The sequence below is a fragment of the Canis aureus genome, chromosome 9 (assembly GCF_053574225.1).
Source record: "Canis aureus isolate CA01 chromosome 9, VMU_Caureus_v.1.0, whole genome shotgun sequence".
NCBI classification, from domain to species: Eukaryota; Metazoa; Chordata; class Mammalia; order Carnivora; family Canidae; genus Canis; species Canis aureus.
The window spans coordinates 4,238,967-4,261,118 of NC_135619.1; the positions used below are offsets into that span (position 1 = coordinate 4,238,967).

A 22,152-nucleotide genomic window follows, 5' to 3' on the forward strand; every position below is an offset into this window, starting at 1 on the left:
AAAGGCAGAGCTCAGACAATGCAGGACCTAGACTGAAAAATTTTGGACTTCGCACCAAAAGCAGTGGAAACTAAGGAGTGATCATCATATTTGTATTTAAAACATATCGCTCTGGCTGCTGGGTACAGAATGGTTTAGAGGGAAACCAGAAGGAGGCAGGAAAACCAACTGGGGGGTAGAGGGAGGATAGAGCTTACAGGTGGAAGGTGATGCTGTCTTTGACTAGAGAAGTTACAGTGGGGAGGGACAAGTAGATTCAAAATCTACACGGCAGGTACACTCCTGAATAGGGTGATCAAGTATGGGAGATGAAAAAAAGAGAAATTACAAGGGGGGGTCCTAGGTTTCTAGGATGACTAACTAATCAGGTGGATGATAGCTCCTTTAATTATGATGGGGAACAATGGAGGTCAGATTGTGATAGAATGGGAAATCCAAAGTTTGGATTGGGATATGTTCAAGAAGAGAGGTCCGCATTAGCCAAGTGATAGTGGAGCTCATCAGCAAGCTAGGGCAGGGATAAACATTTGGCAGCCTTTGGCCAGTAGATGTGAAGCATGGGAACAGATGAGGTTGCCTTGAGCAATAATGTTGAGTGAGAAGAGAAGATGACCTAGGACTGAGTCCACAAGAAGTCCTGATGTTGAAAGTGCACAAAGATGAGCCAATGGAGAAGAAAGAAAAGGAAAGTCTAGAGAAGTAACAAGACAGCAAATGGAGCATGATGACACGAAAGCTAAGGGAAGACGTGATTTCAAGGAGGGAGAGTTCTATCTATCATTGAGACAGTTGATGAGCGGGGTGCCCAGATGGCTCCGTCTCCATTAAGCCTCCCACTTGATTTTGGCTCAGGTCATGACCTCAGGGTCGTGAGATCAAGCCCCACATCCAGCTCCTCACTGGGCATGGAGCCTGTTTAAGATTCTCTCCTTCTGAGCCTTGGTGTCCATCGAAAGATGAATGGATAAAGATGTGGTTTACGTATACAATGGAATATTACTCAGCCATTAGAAACGACAAATACCCACCATTTGCTTCAACGTGGATGGAACTGTAGGGCATTATGCTGAGTGAAATAAGTCAATCGGAGAAGGACAAACATTATATGATCTCATTCATTTGGGGAATATAAAAAATAGTGAAAGGGAATAAAGGGGAAAGGAGAAAAAATGAGTGGGAAATATCAGAAAGGGAGACAGAACATGAGAGACTCCTAACTCTGAGAAACAAACTAGGGGTGGTAGAAGGGGAGGTGGGTGGGGGGTGGGGGTGACTGGGGGAGGGGGCACTTGATGGGATGAGCAATTGGTGTTGTTCTATATGTTGGCAAATTGAACACCAATAAAAAATAAATTTATTTTAAAAAAAAGATTCTCTCCTTCTCCCTCTGCCCTGCTGTCCTCCCTTCCCACTGCATGTGCACCCTCTCCCCCTGCCTCTCTCTCTAAGAAAAGGGGGAGGAAGGGAAAGAAATTGATAAGTAATAAAGAAAAATGAACTGAAAAGCATTTAAGACTTCAGAATGAGGTTCAGTACAGTGTGGGATGAAAGAAGCTGCTAGGCTAAGGTCAGAACAGCTGGAAATTATCTATAAAGGGGAGACCAAATAAGGCAGAATCTAGAACAAGGTGAGAAGTCTAGGAAATTTTTAAAAAAGGAAATAGACCAGAGAGAGGCCTGAAGTATAGGTGACCTAAGAGAAGTTGTGCAAAGAAACTAACCCTAGAGTTTACACTTAATTCTTAGTAATTGCGTAGGAGTTTGTTGGGATTGTTCTCTACTGATTGTAGTATCTAGTAGAGAACTTCCTGTTGAGGAAGCAGAAATGAAGGCTTAGGAGTGGGCAGGTGGGAGAGGGAAAGTGGGGAAAGAATAAAAACCCTAGTGAGAAAACAGGGCTTCTGGAAACCTTCACTGGCTGCAGGCAGGCTCAGTCATGGTCATATGGGGAGAGCATGCTGCACTTCCTGAGTTATAGTGTCTCCACAGCTTCATTAGTCCAGAGACCTAACCCCCAAGACAATGTCTATTGGCATCTTCCTGTTGGACATATCACCCACCTATCCTGAGACAGTGGTGCATGCAACAGGGAGGTTGGAATGATACTAGGAAGGACCCAGGAGAGAAGGAGGGACTCAAGGATTAGGAGAGAAGATAGGCATGACAGATGGAATGAGATCCCCCGGAAAGCAGAGGAGTGGATCCAGAATTCACAAGGACTGACTGACTTTCTAACGTCATGGAGGTTGGATGTGGGTAAAAATAAGTCTGTGGATACGATGGTGGAAAGTGGAAGGAATGCCAACCACCGTTTTCTTTGTGAGGCACAAAATCAGATGTTCCACTGAGAGCACAGAAAGGAACAGGGGTGCGAAGGTTAGAAGAGAGTGGAAGGAAGTATAAACTTTTTCACAGTGACTCAGCGGACAATGTAAATACAGCAAGAGACACCCAGTTAGGCAGAGTCAGAGCGACCGTGAATTAATAGTGCTGCCGATTTGCCTGGTTTTGTGTGTTTCAAATCAGGGATTTGCCAAAGTTTTCCTAATTCCTTCACCTACAGGGAAGCCTGACTGGATCCCAGGATTGTAAATTCAAGCCCCAGATTGCAGGTGGAGCCTGAAAAAAAGAAAAAAATTAGAGGTGCTCCTAATTCCTTCAGCTGCATTTGATTTTATTTGAGCCTCTAAAGCATTTTGTCCATACTTTGAACCTGCTTTTTACTACTTTATAATGTTTTATTTCCCTGCTAAAATATAAAACCCCAGAGTAAAGAGTGATGGTTTATTCATCTCTCTCCCTCAAAGCACCTACAACAGTTCTTTGCAAAAAGTACTTTATAGACATTTTTACGTTTAACTATTCAAGTACATAAAATGGTTCATTTAAAAATTTAGTTGCTTCAAGATCAAGTCTGCATAATCAAGAAATGGTAAAGACCCAGAAATTAAACTAAAAGCCGCAGTCAACAAAATCTGTTAAAATACATCTAGCTCTATCATGAAGGGCAGATATTTTTTTAACATCCTCCTGCCTCAGAAACTAAAGAATGGTGGCTCAGAGAACAAATTCCACAGCATGAGAATAGGAAAATCAATACTGAATGAACACAATCATCATCTAAAGACATATCTTACTCAGTGATTTAGCTCAGCATGGAGTCTGATACCTTCTAGCAACCTGAGAAGACATATAGAACTTTCTTTCTGGACATCTACTACCATTATTAGAGTACTACAGTTTAATATAGTTGTACAGTTAATACAATTATCGTTATATAATTTAGTTACCAGTTTTAACTAATAAGATAAAGTTATTTTTCAAATCAGATTTCCTATACATGAACATTTAAAAACCAGTAATTACCAAGTTAAAAAGATTCCGCCAGGAAATGACCAAAAATATAGGCAACATTTATCTTCAGACAAAATACCCAATTGTGGAGGGCAATGTTAACTCTTTTAGTATCTTTTAAACACTAAGCCTGTATTTCAACATGGACATGGTACTTCATATGCACTCACTTTTCACAATTCTTTCCTCAATTCAAATGTTTCAACCAAAACTTCAAGCATTTGAAATTGATTGTTGAGTAATAACTTCAGCTGACCTATTGGGAGAACACTAGTAGATGTCTTAATTTTTTTGTGTCAACTTGACTGGCTAGGGATGCCCGGATTACGTTATGTCTAGGTGTGTCTGAGAGGATGTTTCTGGACATGATCAGCATTTGCATCAGTGGGCTCAGCAAATTGTGCTCCTCAGTGTGGGTGGGCACCTTTTGGTCTGCTGAGAACCTGAATAGAACAAAAGGGAGATGAAAAAGGAATTGATCCTTTTCTCCTGCCTCATGGCTGAGCTGGACATTTCCTCTTCTCTTGCCCGCACACTGGGATTCATAGCATTGGTTCCTCTGGTTCTCAAGGCTTCAGGGTCAGACTGAACTATACTACAGGTCTTCCTGGGTCTCCAGCCTGCATGGCAGATTCTGGGATTTCTTAGCTTCAATAAACATGAGCCAATTTCTTGTAATTAAAAAATACATACATTTTTAGAAATACATACATTCTGTTGGTTCTGTTTCTCTGAAAAACCCTAATACAGTGTACATACAGATATGTTATCTGGTACTTCCCCAAATATACCCCACCAAATATCACAAGAAAATATATATCCTACAAAATATCCATTACAAAATTTTTTTAAAAAGGATTATCCATTACTACCATGATATAAAGTGGTGACACTTAATGAGAATTTCTAAAATCCTTCAAAAATAAGCTATTATTTGATCAGACAACAGAAATTTTTGCTGGGAAATATACTTTCAGTACATTAGTTTTAGAGAAATTGACTGCATTCAAGCAGAAGTTCACTTTATGTTATTTTCAGACAATTACGTATGTTCAAAATCTCACTGGTTCCTTCTTAACAGTCTGGTAAGTGCCAGAACTGATAGACTTCAATGATAATTTCTCTAGGAGGTCTGCTAAAAAAAAATCATGCAAAACCAAATGAAAGCCAAATAGTGATGATATATTTTGACATGGGCTGCAGCTACCCAATTGAATCAATCAAAAAGCTTATCAACAATTACAATGTAAGGGATTAGCATTGTGCAAGTTTGATATCAGCTATCAATGTGAACTCTCCCAAGGCTTCCTCTGATCAACCAGCACCATTTTGACTCCCTTCTTATTATAAATGGGTTAAGGTCCAGAAATGCCTAAGTAAAAACAAAGGCGATTTTTGCATACTATCTCATTTTTTTATTACCAGCTCCTAATGTTTTTCTCATAATATGAATAACTATTAACAGAAGAACGTTTCTTTTTATATTTCATGTAAGGCTTCAAAGAAAGAACTAGAATATTACCCATATCTGGTACCTCTTACACCTGAAAAAAGGCTTAAGTACAACTAATTACAATATTTGTGAACTTAGCTGTGTCAATACTACTCTAGATGAAATGTCCTTTAAATGAAAAGTTTTCCTTTTATTTACCTAGGATTCTAAGGCAAACCAAGAAATCACACCTTCTCTGAAATTGCACATTGTATACATATTGCAAAAATATTAAAAATTAAATAATTTAAAATTGAGTTAAATACATATAACAAGTTTAGGAATTGAAAGCTTTACTCGAACACAAAAAGCTACCCAAATAAAATTCCAGATTTTTAAAAACAATAAAACCTATTATTTATCTAAAAGTCAATATACTTATTTAGTGGCTATTAAGATAGCTGCATTTGCAGAAGATTTTTAAGGCAGTGAGACTACTCTGTATGATACTATAGTGGTGGATATAAGACATTATGCACTTGTCAAAACTCACAGAATGGACACCACCACAATTGAACCCTAATGTAATCTACGGACTTTGGGTGATAATGGTGTGTCAATGTAGGTTCATTGATTTTTAACAAATATTATCATCCTGGTGGGAGATGTTGATGACAGGGGGCGGTTGTGTGTACGTGGGGTAAGTGGTATCTGGGAACTCTTTGTACTTTCCTCTCAATTTTGCTGTGAACCTAAAATGGCTCTAAACAATAAAGCCTTTTGTCTCAAAGATTTAAAACACTATGATATAAGGTGATTTCTCTTGAAAGTTTATGTGAGTACTAATCAATATGCCATTTTTCACAAATCTAAGAAAAAAATTATTTCCAATGCAGTATTAGAGAGTACCTAACTTAACCCTAGGGAGTAGTATAACTTAACCCTAGGGAGTAGAAGCAAAGGACCTGTAAATTATGTATATTTTGTTCCTTGTGGAGATGGCACCCAGGAAAAGAGGAATTGTTTGAGAAAATTTTAATGAGATATACAGAACATCAGAACTAGAGGTATGCTAAAGCTACCCCCAAAATATCTTCTGGCCTAAAATATCACCATCTATCTCTTAGCATCTGTAGAATAAGGTAAGATTGAAAGGAAAATGGAAGATCACGATCACAGAGTGCCTGGTCCACTCAGCAAAACTAAAGTTGGACTTCTCAAGATCAAAGATGGTGTTATCTGTTTCTCCCAACAGTTGTTCTTTTTGGCCATAGCTTGTATACCCAACTAACCTGACATCATGCCCACATCCTGACTTCTAATGAGTACGTGGGGGAAACTGCTATAGAAAATATCTGCAGGGCGCCAGGGCGGCTCAGTTGGTTAAGAGCTGGACTCTTGATTTTGGCTCAGGTTATGATCTCAGGGTTGTAAGACTGAGCCCCATGGCTATGCCTTGAGTGAAACCTGCTTAAGATTCTCTCTCTCCCTCTCCCTCTGTCCCTCTCTACCAAAAAAAAAAATCAAAATAAAAAAGAAAGAAAATATTTGCCAAAAAGATGGCTTCTTGAAAAACATGAGAAAAATAATATCATGGATATTATTGGAACAAGCAGTTTATATTTTTAAAAAGCTGAAAAAAAAGGAAGTGATAATCATAAAATACTGAACTTGCTAATTAAGCTCATTTAATTTTGCTACTTAGGATGGCTCTATGGATGATTTTCTTATTCCAACTCCAACTAAAACAAAGGGCAAAATATTTGAGGGAGGAAAAACATAGCAAAATGTGTATATAATAGGTTTTCTACTAAACTTCAACCTTCTGGCATTTTCACTTATTCTTGTTAAAATAGTGTTCTATATTTGAAGTTTCTTGGAGATAAATAATGTACAAAGTGGCAATATGATGACTTATGGGCAAGAAATGAGAAACACAAGACACAAATTTTCCCTAAATACAGAAAAGTTGAAGTGGTTTCATTCATTTTTGCTTTCTGAGGGAAAATATGTAGCAAGAGGTAAACAGCGGAGTCAAGGTCTAAGCAATAATGACTAGCACTGAAATAGTCAGTAGTAAAGTCTTCTAACATGTCTAATAGAGATTTTGAATATCTAGGTAAAGCTTTAAAAAATCCATAAATGTAATACAGTAATAACTACCTATGGGTGAAATTCTCATTGGTTGTATAATTTATTTAGTTGCCCCAGCATACCACTCTTTATTTTATTTGTCTATTTTGGCACAGTTTAAAAACATTCTCTTTACTTTGGATATTTGATATAATTCATCTTATTTTTTATCGAATTTAATTTTCTACAAGATTCATTATAATTATGACCTCCATAAATAAGTTGACAAACGTATTGATTTGCCTCTTCTTATTGGTAGCAAATTGAAATTGTAAGTCTTCTAAAAGAATGTCAAGTTCTTCACCAAATTAATGTGTGATGTCTTCAAGATGGATTTAATTTGTGCCACTTGATAACAACCTTTTCTGGATTTGTAACTGTCTCTTTCCACTGATTTGCTGCTTCGGTGTGATTACTGTCTTCACTTATCCAAATCTGCAAAGGAACAGTACAATCATTTAACTTAACACAAAAACAGCAATTGGGTTCAAAATAGTTACTTCTTCTTACTGATGAAAGCCAGGTAGAAGTTGGGTTCACATTATTTTCAATTAAACGTCTTTTCATTTTTCCAAAACAACGTTAAAACATTTACTAATTTTGTATGATTCAATCCAACTTGAAAATTCAATGTGGAAGAAAAATTCAATATGAGATATTCTAAAATAATTTCTCCCCAAACAGTAATTAGTATTCTTCGTTATTCAATAGGTCTAGGAGTTCAACTTACAATTGATCCCAACCATTCAAAATCATCTTTGTAAAAGTAAGCTGAGATTAATCATGATATAAGTTAGACTGGTACAAAATGTACATTTTAAAGCACTTTTTACACTAGATAAAGCTATGATTTTAACTGAAATCTAAACTATAACTTTAGGTAATAGATATGAATGAATTTGAGAAGACCGCAGAGCATTATGCAAGTGTAAAGCATCATATCCGTCACAGGCCCCAGAGGCAAGGGGCACAAGGGGTGCAAAGCCTGAATTCTCACCTGAGCTTTAGTACTAACAGGTGCTGTTTGGAATTAACTCCTCTGACATTCAGTTTCTAATTCTTTTAAATAAAGAAACTGGGGATCCCTGGGTGGCGCAGCGGTTTGGCGCCTGCCTTTGGCCCAGGGCGCGATTCTGGAGACCCAGGATCGAATCCCACATCAGGCTCCCAGTGCATGGAGCCTGCTTCTCCCTCTGCCTGTGTCTCTGCCTCTCTCTCTCTCTCTCTCTGTGACTATCATAAATAAATAAAAATTAAAAAAATAAATAAATAAATAAAGAAACTGAAGCAAGTTACTAATTTTCAAACTTTTTCTCCTAAATTTCCTGGTCTTAAAGAACTTTTCCTTCAAATAAAATCTTACAAAGAACCTAATATATGCAACAGGTAATACCAGAGCACCTTGGCTGAGATGAGTGGGAGGCTCTGAGTCCACATCCGGCTCCCCAACCATGGTGGTTCCTAACGATACCAGAGAAGCCACAGGAACAGATGGCCAGCAAGAACCCTTCCAGAATTACTATTCTTAATTAGACTCTCAACCAAGAAAGTGGAATCACCAAAAAAGTTATCCTGAAAAATCACATGTCAAGAAAATCTCCCATTCCATTCATACATGGTAGCTGAGGCTTGAGGATATAGGAAAACTTTAACTGAATGCATTTCACAGGCCTCATGGTGACTACTCATATGACTTCTTGAGTCCAAACTCCTTCTCAAATAGGAATAAATAAAGAACAACAAAACTATAACTTTTTTAACAAATATTTTAGGTAGAAAATACATGAAGAAGTGAGTCAAAGAGTTAATATTAATCTTTGGAAATTCACACCTAATTGGAGGACTTCATGTAGACTGCTAAGAACATCTTGTTATCAAGCAGAAGCTTTTAAACCAATGATGTAGATTTTGGACTTTAAATGCTAGTCAAACAATCATAATGAAGATAAAAGACAATGGGCAGCTGCCATTAATCTACTCAGAGTAAAAGAAACTACAAGGGAAATAAGTCCCTATAGGATTGACAAGGAAGCAAGTGTTATACTGTCTTACACAGACTACTAAAAAAATTTTAAGAGAGTAATCCAGACACTAAAATCATCCATCTAAATACCATCACAACCACTGCTAAAACTAATGTTTTCTATAAATTCAAGTCTAATATAATTCAGTTGATAGCACACAGAGTTACATGTTAAATTTAACATGAAACAGAATGAGGTTGGGTATCTGCAGCCTTAGAAAAGTCTATTTAATTGCTTAGTGTCAGTACCATTAACTAGTCAATGGTACTGAAGATCTGATCTTTCTTATGGTATTTATAGTTGAGAAGCTCAGAAATAGACTCATTCTAAGATAAGCAGCCTAACTGCACAGAAATTCCAACTACTTGTATTAAAGCAAAATCTGACAGGATATCATTTTTGTGGCAACATTAAATTTTAACTTATGATGCTGTAGAAATTTATTCCATTCAACTTCAATTTTATCCTCCATTCCTTTTGTTAACCAACTATTTCAATGCATAGAAAAGAGCAAGGAAAGGATCAAGGTAAAAAACTCCCTACTAACCTGCCCCACAAAGTGTCGTCTTCTTACAGAGCTCCGACTATAAAGCTTAATGAGAAAAAGAATTTCTTTTTCATTCTGTAAAAGTGGAAAAATCATAGTTTCTCCCCACTTTACTCTTCCATTGGAGGCTTTCAGTAAGCGGGTCTTCTTCTTATAAATCAACTCTCCTGAACTAAACATTGCCACCTTCACAAAAAAACCTAAAAAAATAAGAAGTTGTGATATGCAAAATTTTATTTTAAGTGCCATACAAAGATAGTATACCTATATATTATATTTGGTGTGAAAATAGATATAGACCACTTATAAAGATCCGAAGAGCTACAGGTATAACAGAAAACATTGCTAGTAAACTTGGTAATTTTAATCACACTTTACAAAGAACTACAGCAACCTTGAAGGAATTTAATCTTCCCCTAACCTGAATGCTATGAAAAAGAGAGGGGTCAACTCTTTGGACAGCTGGAGGAATCTATTTCCCAATTTTGCAGAGGTACAATTCTTTGCTTGAGACTCTAGAGGTTCAACAGATGCCCACTAAAGAAAATCTGTTCATTAAACAGATTGAGATGGACAGCTTCCAGTACAGCTTCCAGTAATGGTATAATAGCTGCACAAACTCATCTTCCCATACATAACAATGATAAACCCTGAGAAAAATTTAAAAAACAAACAAACACTGTACAAGACATTAAAGAATGATCAAAAACAGGAAGAAACTGAAGAGGAGTCAAGTCTTAAAAGATGGGAACTGTACTGGGCAAAATTCAGGTTTCTGAAGCTTTCCACCTAAGCACAATGCCCAGTCTGATGGACACACAGGCCAACAGTTCAGGCCGAGGGTGCAGTCTGACTAGTATGAGTTGTCACAAGGGAGAGCTGAGGCTGCCAGGGCAGCAAGAAAGTGAGCAAACTTCCAGAAAGGAGGCAGCTGTAAAGTGAGGAGCTAGTCGGACCATGAGATTTAGAAAATGCAGATGTGGATAATCCCAATTAGCAGTTTTGGTTAACGAAAGACACCCGTTGGTGTAACAAACCACATCTGTAGACTTCTCTCATGGCCTTGTTTCCTAGAACTAACCCTGTGTAGTCCTGGTGATTTGTTCTTTTCATGCCAAGTTGGATTTTATTTGCTTATTTTTATTTTATGATTCTTCCATCTATCTACACAAGTGGTAATAGTCTATAGCTATTTTTTCTATGCACTATTTTTTCTGTTTTGATACGAGAATATGCTCACCTCATAAAGTTACTTTTTCCATTGATTTTCATGCTTTGGAACAGCTTATATAAAATAGGAATTAAATGTTCCTTGAAAATTTGGTAGACTCCACCAGTAAAATCATCTTGGCCTGGTGCTTTTATTAGAGGCAATTCTTTAACTACCTACACATGGTTATCATTTTATTCAGATGTTCCCCTGCTTTTGGAGTGAATGGCAACATTTTCTTTTCTCTGAAAATCAGTTATTTTATATAGATGTTCAAATGAATTGGCAGTTTTAAATGATATTATTTATTATTGAACCTCTTCTGAATTTGCAATGTTATCCTCTTCCTTGTTCATGTTTTATTTTTTGCTCAATCCAACTCACTATAGGTTTGTCTATTTTATTGATCTTTTCAAAGAAAGGGCTTTGGGTTTTACTTATTATGTCTTTTGCTGTTGTCTTGATAATTATCAACTTCAACTTTACCTTTAATTCTTTAGGTCTACTTTCCTCTGTGTTTGTTGGGGTTTTCTTAGCTTCCTGAACTGAATGGCCAACTGCATTTATTGTTAGTCTTTGTAGTTACAGTGGACATCCAGACATCTTATAGAAGAATAAAGGAGCACTCCTACCATACCATACTCTTAGCCCTTCAGGTAGAACTGACCTCAAACTTCCAGCTCAGGGAACAGCCGTGTGAACCAGGCCTAGATAACACAAAGTATCAGAACCCCTTCTTCTGCCCAAAGGAACAGCGAAGGAAAAGTGTTTTAGTGTTTCTGTTTGATATTTTTAGGTTTTTAAAATTAAGCTTCTAGTTAGAATGTTCAACAAAGGGTGTAGACCTATAGAAAGGATAAATTATCTAGGCTGGTGAAATGTATCTGACAGTCCTCTGGACACTCAATCTATATTAACTAATGAACTAAATAGGGAATATGATCAAATGGATAAAAACCAAGAGAGCATGGAAAGTTGTCACAATGACTAAAATGTAAAATCCAATAAAGTAATTTTAAGTTAAAAGTGTTTAAGTATTATGCTGAGTGAAATAAGTCAATCAGAGAAGGACAAACATTATATGGTTTCATTCATTTGGGGAATATAAATAATAGTGAAAGGGAATAGAAGGGAAGGGAGAAGAAATGGATAGGAAATATCAGAAAGGGAGACAGAACATGAAGACTCCTAACTCTGGGAAATGAACTAGGGGTGGTGGAAGGGGAGGAGGGTGGGGGGTGGGGGGTGAATGGGTGACGGGCACTGAGGGGGCACTTGACGGGATGAGCAGTGGGTGTTATTCTATATGTTGGCAAATTGAACACCAATAAAAAATAAATTTATTATTTTTAAAAAAGTGTTTAAGTTCCATAATAAAAGCAACTAAGATTTTAATGTCAATTACTAAGACATGTAGGAAAAATTACCTTTTACTAATATCTTCTGAAGACTCCACTTTGGGTTTTTTTGGTTTTTTTTATAATAAATTTATTTTTTATTGGTGTTCAATTTGCCAACATACAGAATAACACCCAGTGCTCATCCCGTCAAGTGCCCCCTCAGTGCCCGTCACCCATTCACCCCCACCCCCCACCCTCCTCCCCTTCCACCACCCCTAGTTCGTTTCCCAGAGTTAGGAGTTGAAGACTCCACTTTGAACCACGGATATACTTACTCAAAGTGAGAGGTGTCGAAGAGCTTGGAAGGTATTGTGCCTCAAGAATTTGTAACTGAATTCTGCTATTTACAGCTTGAAAACAAGTCCCCAGTTCAAGTTCTGCATGGCAAACCTGGATATCAAAAAAGTGCCTTTTGGTAAATAAGAATAAAGTTTTGCAGATACTTCAAAAATTAAAAAATAAAGAGCTATAGTAAGAAGTTTTGAAAGCTTTTTATTGACACACAAAGCTATGATATAAAAGATGGTTCGGATAAATGCCATGGATTCTGTAAATATGAGCTACTCACTTTCATGGATTCTGAAAATCCAAATCACACCTACGTACATACACACCTTTAAAATCAGGGTGGTCAAAAGACAATTAAAATTGAAAACAAATTAAATTCCTGAGCAGCGGTACTAAAGAAAATGTCCGTGAAATAAACACCAAAAAACCACACTCCCAAAACACTTAAATTCAGTCATTTGAATTATTTTTAATACATAAACTACAATAAAAAATTTCAAATGTGAGAATCATCATTATTTTTCCCAATTGTAGACATGACAGTAGGTGCTACCCAACTTAGAAGAAAAAGGGTTATTCCAAGCGACAAACGTGTAGGTTAAAAGCTGAATTGCTATGCTGAGTGAAAGCCAGCCAAAGAAGAACATTAGAAAGAAGGAAGCTAGTGAAAGTAATGAGATAGCAAATAATAAGGAAAAAGTCAAAGAAAACCTGAGGAAAACAATGCAATGAAGCAGATTCAGAGAGGGAAAAAGTTAAAATGTGCTCTTCATTATTGCTAGCAGAAGAACATAAGTAAATTCATGAAATGGAACACAAGCCAGCCTACTTAGGTGGACTTCAAGGTCCCTGGAGTAAAAAAATAAAAGAAATAAACATAAAGTCATCCAAACAGAAAAACATTACTGTTCATGTGCTGAGAAGAATAGGTATGGGAATAAAGCAAGATCATCGTGTTAATAGACCTCACTAGGGCTCGGAATAGACAGGCACAAAAATCTTTGTGAGTGTTGATGCCAACGAAGGTTAAAAAACCAGCTGAATGACACTCCATGAAGAGATTTATATTTGGTAATTGCCTAGTATTCCCCAGTAACTGACATAACTCATTGAAAAAGAACTTTTCCAAGTACATGCCATTGACTGAATCATGGGCATTTCCTTAAAACATGATCCTGCAGTTTTTAAAGATTTATTTATTTATTCATTTTTATGATAGACAAAGAGAGAGAGAGAGAAAGAGGCAGGGACACAGGAGGAGGGAGAAGCAGGCTCCATGCCGGGAGCCCGACGTGGGACTCGATCCTGGGACTCCAGGATCACGCCCTGGGCCAAAGGCAGGTGCCAAACCGCTGAGCCACCCAGGGATCCCTGATCCTGCATTTTAAAACTGGTCATCTTAAGATCAAAAAGATGTGAGATATATTTATACATATGATGGAATATCACTCAGCCATAAATAAGAATGAAATCTTGCCATTTGCTATGACATGAATGGACCTAAAGAATATTATGCTAAGTGAAATAAGATTTAAAAAAATATCATAGGGCAGCCTGGGTGGCTCAGTGGTTTAGTGCCACCTTCAGCCCAGGGCCTGATCCTGGAGCCCTGGGATCGAGTCCCACATCGGGCTCCCTGCATGGAGCCTGCTTCTCCCTCTGCCTGTGTCTCTGCCTCTCTCTCTCTCACGAATAAATAAATAAAAATTTTTTTTTAAATCATATGACTTATTTCACTCAGCATAATACCCTCCATTTCCATCCACGTCAATCAGAGGACAAACATTATATGGTCTCATTCATTTGGGGAATATAAAAAATAGTGAGAGGGAATAAAGGGGAAAGAAGAAAAATGAGTGGGAAATATCAGAAAGGGAGACAGAACATGAGAGACTCCTAACTCTGGGAAACGAACTAGGGGTGGTGGAAGGGGAGGTGGGCGGGGGGTGGGGGTGACTGGGTGACGGGCACTGAGGTGGTCACTTGACGGGATGAGCAGTGGGTGTTATTCTATATGTTGGCAAATTGAACACTAATAAAAAATAAATTTATAAGAAAAAAATAAAATAAAAATCATATGATTTTATACATATGTGGAATCCAAAAAACAAAACAAATTCTTAAATACAGAAAACAGTGGGAGAAGGGACATGGGTGGGGGGATGGGTGAAGTAGATAAAGGGTATTAAAAAGTACAGACTTCCAGTTATAAAATAAATAAGTCACAGAGATGAAAAGTACAGCACAGGGAATACTATAACAGCGTCACATGTGATAAATGGTAACTACAATTATTATAATAAACACAGAATACTGTACAGAATTACCAAATCCTCATGCTGCACACCTGAAACTAATTTAACTATCCAATCATACTTTCATTTAAAAACATTTTTAAAAATACAATTAAATTGGTCATGTCATATGAAATAAAGAGATAGACGGTGAAAAGTGAACCACTTTATAAATCCAACTGTTGAGGTTAGACTTCCCCTTAAAAAGTCTAAAATCATGGTCAAACTCGTCTATTTTGGCAACAAATGCTGGATTTTTTTTAAGATTTATTTATTTTGAGAGAGAGAGAGAGAGAGTGAGTGTCCGTGTATGTGTGCATGCGTGTGAGCAGGAGGAGAGAGAAAGAATGCTGAGCATGGTGCCTGACAGGGTGTTTGATCTCCCAACCCATGAGATTATGACCTGAGTCAAAACCAAGAGTTGGATGCCTAACCAACTGAGCCACCGAGGCGCCCCAACAAATGCTGAATTCTGATAAATAAGTGAAAATACTATTTTTGCTTTTATTATCAGAATAAGAATGGATCCATACATCTCTTTGGTAGCATATATAAAATAAAGCCTTTGCTGATTTAAAAAAATGCTGCTGCTGCTCTTGGCATTTAAAAAAATAAATATAACAGTTACTTACTGTTTACAAAAGCCAAGGAAACCATGGCTAAAAATTTTTGTTATTATGGTTTTGTACCCATAATGTGATAATTCACATGAAAACACCTAATGGTGGCAAAACTTCTCTTAGTGTTACACATGGGTAGTGCTCACTTTCACAAAAATGAGCATTTGGCAAAGGGTTTGCCATTTCTAACTTGCCAATGCCATTTCAGAGTTCAACTCACTTAGTATGTTCCAGTATATCAATTTGGATTGTGGAAAACTATTCAAAGTGGTTTTCCATCTCCCAATAATCCCAAAATTAAAATTCCAATTAGCTGGTATATATTAAGTGCATTTTTAATGGGCAGAACACTGTGGAGGATATAAGATATGATCTCTGGTCTTACATTATTATGTATCATGTTTTAAAGAACAAAAAAACCTGAGCCTTCCTAGAATTATTGTTGAAAGTAAAAAGTTAAGCATAATTAGACCGTGATCTGTCTGGTGATGTCTCCTTGGCGGGAGCGATACGTGGCAGAGCTAAGAGAGCTGGCCCTGGGAGCAAAGCTTCTGCCCAAATTCTAGCCCACCAATTGCTGGCTAGAGAAAACCAGGCAAGCGCTTCAACATATTGGTCACTATGGTAGGGATAACAAGAGCAGAAAGCTCATAAGTTTGGTGTGAGCATTCAATCACCTAACAGCATATGGAGAGAGCCCAGATGTCCACTGACTGGTGAATGGATAAAGATGTGGTCTATATATATACAATGGAATGTTACTCAGCCATCAGACAGAATGAAATCTTGACAGTTGTAAAGACATGGATGGAGTTAGCAGGTATTATGCTAAGCAAAATAAGTCAGAGAAAAACGATTATCATACGGTTTCACTCATGGAATTTAAGAAACAAAACAGAAGATCATAAGGGAAGAGAGGAAGAAATAAAACAAGACGGAATCAGAGAGGGAGACAAACCATAAGAGCTCCCATAACTCTAGGAAACAACTGAGAGCTGCTGGAGGAGAGTGGGGGCGGAGGGATGGGGTAACTGAGTGACAGGCATGAAGGAGGGCACGTGATGTCATGAGCACCGGGTGTTACAGCAGACTGATGAATCACAACCTCTATCTCTGAAACCAGTAATACATTAGGTGTTAATTAATTGAATTTGGATAAAATAAAAATTAAAAAATCAAAAAATCACCTAAAACCACATCAGTTGTTTGGTTAAGTGTCTATAAATGTCAGCTATTTCTTCACATAAACCTCTTCCACATTATTTGACACAGAAATTTGGGTTCTCATACAAATACTTCCATTGCTATTTGTCGAGGTCAACAACTCTGTAGTAAGGAAACCATTAGCTCTACATGAAAGTTCTGCTGTTTACGGTGACATAGCTGTCAGTATGGAGGATGGGTGTGGAAATCTGGCTCTGTCACTTTCACAATCCGAATATCAATTTTACACAGGAAACAAAGCATACTATTATTGCATTAGCCAATAGTATAAAACATTCACCGGTAACACAAGTTCACTGGTCCAGGGTACCTCGCGAGCTCCCTCAAGCCATCAGCCTTTCTGTATCCCTACCTAGCACCCAGCACACAACAGATACACAAACATTTGTAAGGCCTCTAATACAGGAAATAATTTGGTAGAAACTTAGCCAAAACCATCCTTTCAGATTCTCCAAGGCAGATAAAAATGATAGCATCTCAATTTTCCCCAGAAAACACCTTTGCTGAGTTATCTTCTGATCTACTCTACTGGTCTTTAAAGTTTTATTATATGAATTACCCACTGGAATAGTATATTTGTGCCTTCTGTAAAACACGGCTGCAGATTACCATCTACCAAGCTAGTTTCAAAGATGCAAGTGACCAACCTGTCCCAGTTATGAGGCAAATTTGCTATATTTAAACAGAATATAAAAATAATCTAATAGAGCATGCTTTCACTCATTTATTCTTTCATACCTGGGTACCATTATTCAATGTCAAGAGTATAACAGGCCCTTATGAAGAGCACAATAAAATGGAAGCCTGAGGGATCCCTGGGGGGCGCAGCGGTTTGGCGCCTGCCTTTGGCCCAGGGCGCGATCCTGGAGACCCGGGATCGAATCCCACATCGGGCTCCCAGTGCATGGAGCCTGCTTCTCCCTCTGCCTGTGTCTCTGCCTCTCTCTCTCTCTCTCTCTGTGACTATCATAAATAAATAAAAAATTAAAAAAAAAATGGAAGCCTGAGCCTAGTTTTGTTTAAAACAAGCAACTGAATTCTAAAGTATAATGAATGTTGTACAGAGAACACATAGGAGATGAAGACAGGAAATAACATACAAGAAATAACTACCTAAAATTTTCACTTTTTGATCAATCATAGAAATCTATTTTCATTATTTAATCCCTAATTTAATACCCCTCTAATTCAGTGGTTCTCAAGCCAGACTGCGCAGTAAAATCACCTGGGAAGCTTCTGAAAAAAACAGCAGCTTCTGGCTCCCTCCCATCTCCCCTCGCCCCCAGAAAATTCTGATTTAGTTGGTTTAGGTGTGGGCATGTTTGTAAAGCTCCCCAGGTGATCCTAATGCGTAGCCAGGGTTAAGAACCACTTTAAATCACATTAAATTTTTTTAAGGTAGGTAAAATATAAATCTCACATAAACTTAAAATCACATATAGATTTGGCCTTACAGAAGCTTATGACTGATTTCTGTAAGTGCTATCCTGACACAGAAACTATATAATTAAATTATCAGGGGTTTCTAAACAATCTAAAGACAGTGTTCAGCTGGCTAGTTGAAAGAATTAAAATCAGGTCTCAAAAATCAACACACAGTACAAATAATCAAGTTATTAAAAAAAAAACAAACAAACAAATCCAGCTATAAAAACCTCCATTTTACCCAATTTATGGACATTTAGCTTACTCATGATTAAACCACCTTCCTAGTCTATTTTAAGGCAATCTCAGAGTTTGGAATTTATTATTCTTTCTTGCTATAACTAAATTATCAATTAGTCACTTCAGGATTATTTTCCCTGAAGTATGAAACATTTATAAAAAATGTACAGGAGAAGGTAACTCTAAGGGTATTTTTCAACAGAGAAAGCAAAGGGTCTCTGTTAACCTTTTATCATTTACTTAAAAAGTATTAACAATGACAGTATTATTACTTCTTGAAAGCCTTCCCAACCCTCTAATATATTCTAGAATGTCCCAACAAAAACTCATCCACAAAATAATTCTAAAAGTATAAAACAGTTTTAACATTACATACTATTATACTATTATCACTTACAGAAATTTTTGAAGGCGGCATTATATCCAAAGAGTAATCCATTTCCTGTGTGCTGAGAGTTCTGAGTGACAGTGAGCATTCTCCAATGGTTTTCTTCCTGGGAGTCTGGGTTTGAATCTTAAATACAAGCCTTACAGTTTGTAGACTTTGGAGTTTAATGGCAAATACAAAAGTTTCCATAAATTCAATAGCCTAAAAAAAAACCCCACAAGAAAATAAGAAATAATAATATAAAAAATAAGAAGAAGAAAACAATATAATAATAAAAAAAAAGAAAACAATATAATAAGTAAAAGGAATGGGGAAAGAAAAGATGATATGCCAGTACAAAAGAAGTGAAAGTAACATTTTATCATCTAGGACAGGAAGATCTGATGTTTTTTGCAACAAAAAATATTTTTCAACGTAAGTCAAAATGACAATGACCATGAGTTGTTTTTCCAGAATTTATCCTGGATACTGCCTTTCTTACTTTCACAAATCAAATCACCCTTTTAATTACTAAGGAATTCAGGTCAATATTAATTCCACATTTAGCAGAAGATAGCTTTTCTTTTTGAAAACTGGGTTGTTTTCCATCTTTGGTTCTGGGGTATCTTTCCTGCTCTTCACCACAATTTTCAACAGTTAATAAGTGGTTCAGAATCTCAGGTGTGCTCTTTCAGCAAGTACCCCAAACCTAACTGTTCATATTAAAAGACTTGAATTATTTCTATTCTTTGTCTAATATTCTTCCCACCTACCTTGGGCTCTGATTTCTCCTCCTGTGACATTTGCTCCATTCTTTGCAACCTGAAAATCAATCTCCTTGAAAAGTGCTACCTTCTCCCATAACTATCCACCCTAGGCAGCAAGTCAGTGTTTTCCGTGCTCAGAAGATTTTCAAACGTTCTTTCCATAACTCCTAATATTTTAAAAGCCCTGTCTTACCAAGAACTAACATCTTCTTAACACAAGATTGATTTTTGCTATCTACTTCCTTCTTCCCCTCTACTGCATTCTTTTGAAAGGGAGGGGGTTTTTTTGCCTTTTGAAAAAACACAATATCTGGGCAACTAACATCCATATTTTAGATACTGTGCCAACATTTTCACTTTTATTGTAATTGCTTACATCTGTATAGTCAAAATTGTGTTTCTGAGAGCCTCCCAACTACTGGAGCTATCTTTTTCTCTGAGTCTCAAGGCACAGGATCACACCACCAATAGAGTATTCATAAAATATGTAATGTTAAAACTGAAATGCAGTGAGCTTACACATAATGCAAGTGTGCTGGTCTGTCCCACATTTTGCTACAATAGGGGTAAAGGGGTAAACAAGTTGACAAATAATAATAAATTTTAAAAGTAAGATTCCATGCAAGAACTAATAGGAGAGCAATTTTTCCTAAGCTTAGTTTTATTTGAAAATAAAAAAGTGAAACTGTTTAATTCAGGAAGGATCCATCTTCAATATCAGCACTATAACCATATTTAAGATTTATTTCCATCTTGACTTTCTCTAATGCATATTTTCACAGTGAGATACTAAGACATGTATATCAATTTTGATTAGTGCCTTCTCACTTATTAAGAATATTTTTCCATGTCCTAAAAAACTCTTCCTAAACATTATTTTTTATAGCTGCCTAATATTCTATCACATGGTGTTATGGTTTAAATTTGGCCTCAAAAAGGATATGCTGAAGCCCTGACCCTCAGTAACTCAGAATGTACCTTATTTAGAAATACGGTCCTTGAAGAGGTAACTAGTGAAGTTAAGGTGAGGCCATAGTGGAGTGAAGACACAGCGACAGATGGAAAATGCCACATGAAGGTGGAAGCATAGAATGAAGTCAAGGAATGTCAAAGATTGCTGACCATCACCAAAGCTAGGAGAGTGGCATGGAACAGATTCTCCCTCACTGCTGAAGGAAGGAACCAACATGCTGACACCTTGATTTCAGACTTTCTCTAAAACTGTGAGAGAGAAAATTCTGTTGTTCTATGCCACTCAATTTGTGGTACTTCATTACCCAAAGAAACAAATGCACATGGTATATATGTAGCGTGAATTTTCTTAACCATTCCCCTATATAAGACATTTAGATAGTTTTCCAATTATTCCCCTTGAATAAAACTGCCAAGAATACTTTATATATTTAAATTATTTCCATGGAACACATTCCAAGTCGAATCATCATGTAAAGGCATATTAAAGCATATAAATATTTCAAAGCTTTGATGTTTTTTGTCAAAATAACTTCCATAAAGTTCTATGCTCTAGAGTACTTATAAATTTTTTCCTAATTTTCATAAGCAAAGAAGGATAGAAAAGAAAGAACAATGTGTAATTTAAATATGTATTTCCATAATTACTAGAGTAAACTTTTTCATGGTTATTAGCCATTTGAATTACTTTATTTTTAAATCATACATTCTTATAGAAAATACATTTCATTTGGATGGAAAAGCAGTAATGAGAAGACAGATGAGAAGAAAAAAATGAAGATATATTTAAACTAATGTGAAATCTGGGATCCCTGGGTGGCTCAGTGGTTTAGCGCCTGCCTTCAACCCAGGGCGTGATCCTGGAGACCCGGGATCGAGTCCCGTGTCGGGATCCCTGCATGGAGCCTGCTTCTCCCTCTGCCTCTCTCTCTCTCTCTCTCTCTCTTCTCATGAATAAATAAATAAAATCTTTAAAAAAATAAAAAATAAAAAAATAAACTAACGTGAAATCTAAAACCTATAAAACCAAAATCAGGATCATTAGTCTTCCAATTATAATAACTGGAAATATTTAAAAGAAATTTATTATAATCATGCAATTATTTCTCAAAGCCAAAGTGGGGTAGGAGAAAGAAGATGAAAATAGACCTTCATTTTCCTTTCATACGAGAAAAGTAAATGGTCTTCTTAGAATTGTTTATCTTGTATATACTTTAGTGATTATGATTTTCTTTTTAAATGCATCTTAACATTAGACAATGTAATATCAAGTATTTTTGAGACTCAAAATTGTCTTTAAAAAGTAAGGAATATGTAATTTGCAATTTCCCCAAAATAAAACACTTTGTTATTCCAAGTCTTCACATGGCTTAACGTGACTAATACAAAAGAAACCTAAAATGAAATTCAATCACAGCCACTTACATTAGAGCCTTCCTTGGCTGAAGATTTGAAATGCACTGGTTTGGGCAATGTAAGTATTCCTTTTATAGAAATAGTAGGAGTGTCTCCAAAACTAGAAGGCCAACTTAAATCTCTGCACTAAAAAAAATTAAAAATACAGTTTGAATTTTAAAAAGGACCCTGGCAATACAAATATTTGATGTTTTTGAGTTAATGACTTAAATACAAACTTATAAAAGTAAACTTTAGTCTATTGAGATCTCATTTCTTCGACCTTAAAATAATTTGACATTTAATGTTCTAGATATCATATCAATTTTCTTCTTAAGGTTAAAAACCACAATTCCATCATACCTACAGATTTATTTTCTTTAGTCTTTTTTAAATACTGTTTTCTGCAAAATACTACAGAATCCTAAATTCCAAATAAAGTATTGTCCAGTTCCCCAGA

The 22,152-nt window shown here is 36.5% G+C and overlaps 1 protein-coding gene across 4 annotated transcripts in view; it reads right to left on the reverse strand.

The window, feature by feature from the left end:
- Positions 1–2,653: 2,653 nt before the first annotated feature.
- Positions 2,654–22,152, reverse strand: part of TC2N (tandem C2 domains, nuclear) — a 71,218-nt gene continuing 51,719 nt past the window's right edge. For all 4 annotated transcript variants that reach the window (XM_077908509.1, XM_077908511.1, XM_077908508.1 and 1 more), the window contains 5 exons: positions 21,723–21,839; positions 18,589–18,780; positions 12,376–12,490; positions 9,491–9,690; positions 2,654–7,354 (listed from right to left, as the gene is read on the reverse strand). In XM_077908509.1, the coding sequence (XP_077764635.1) occupies positions 7,244–7,354; positions 9,491–9,690; positions 12,376–12,490; positions 18,589–18,780; positions 21,723–21,839 (735 nt within the window). In that variant the 3' untranslated portion in view covers positions 2,654–7,243. The remainder of the gene's footprint in view (positions 7,355–9,490; positions 9,691–12,375; positions 12,491–18,588; positions 18,781–21,722; positions 21,840–22,152) is intronic.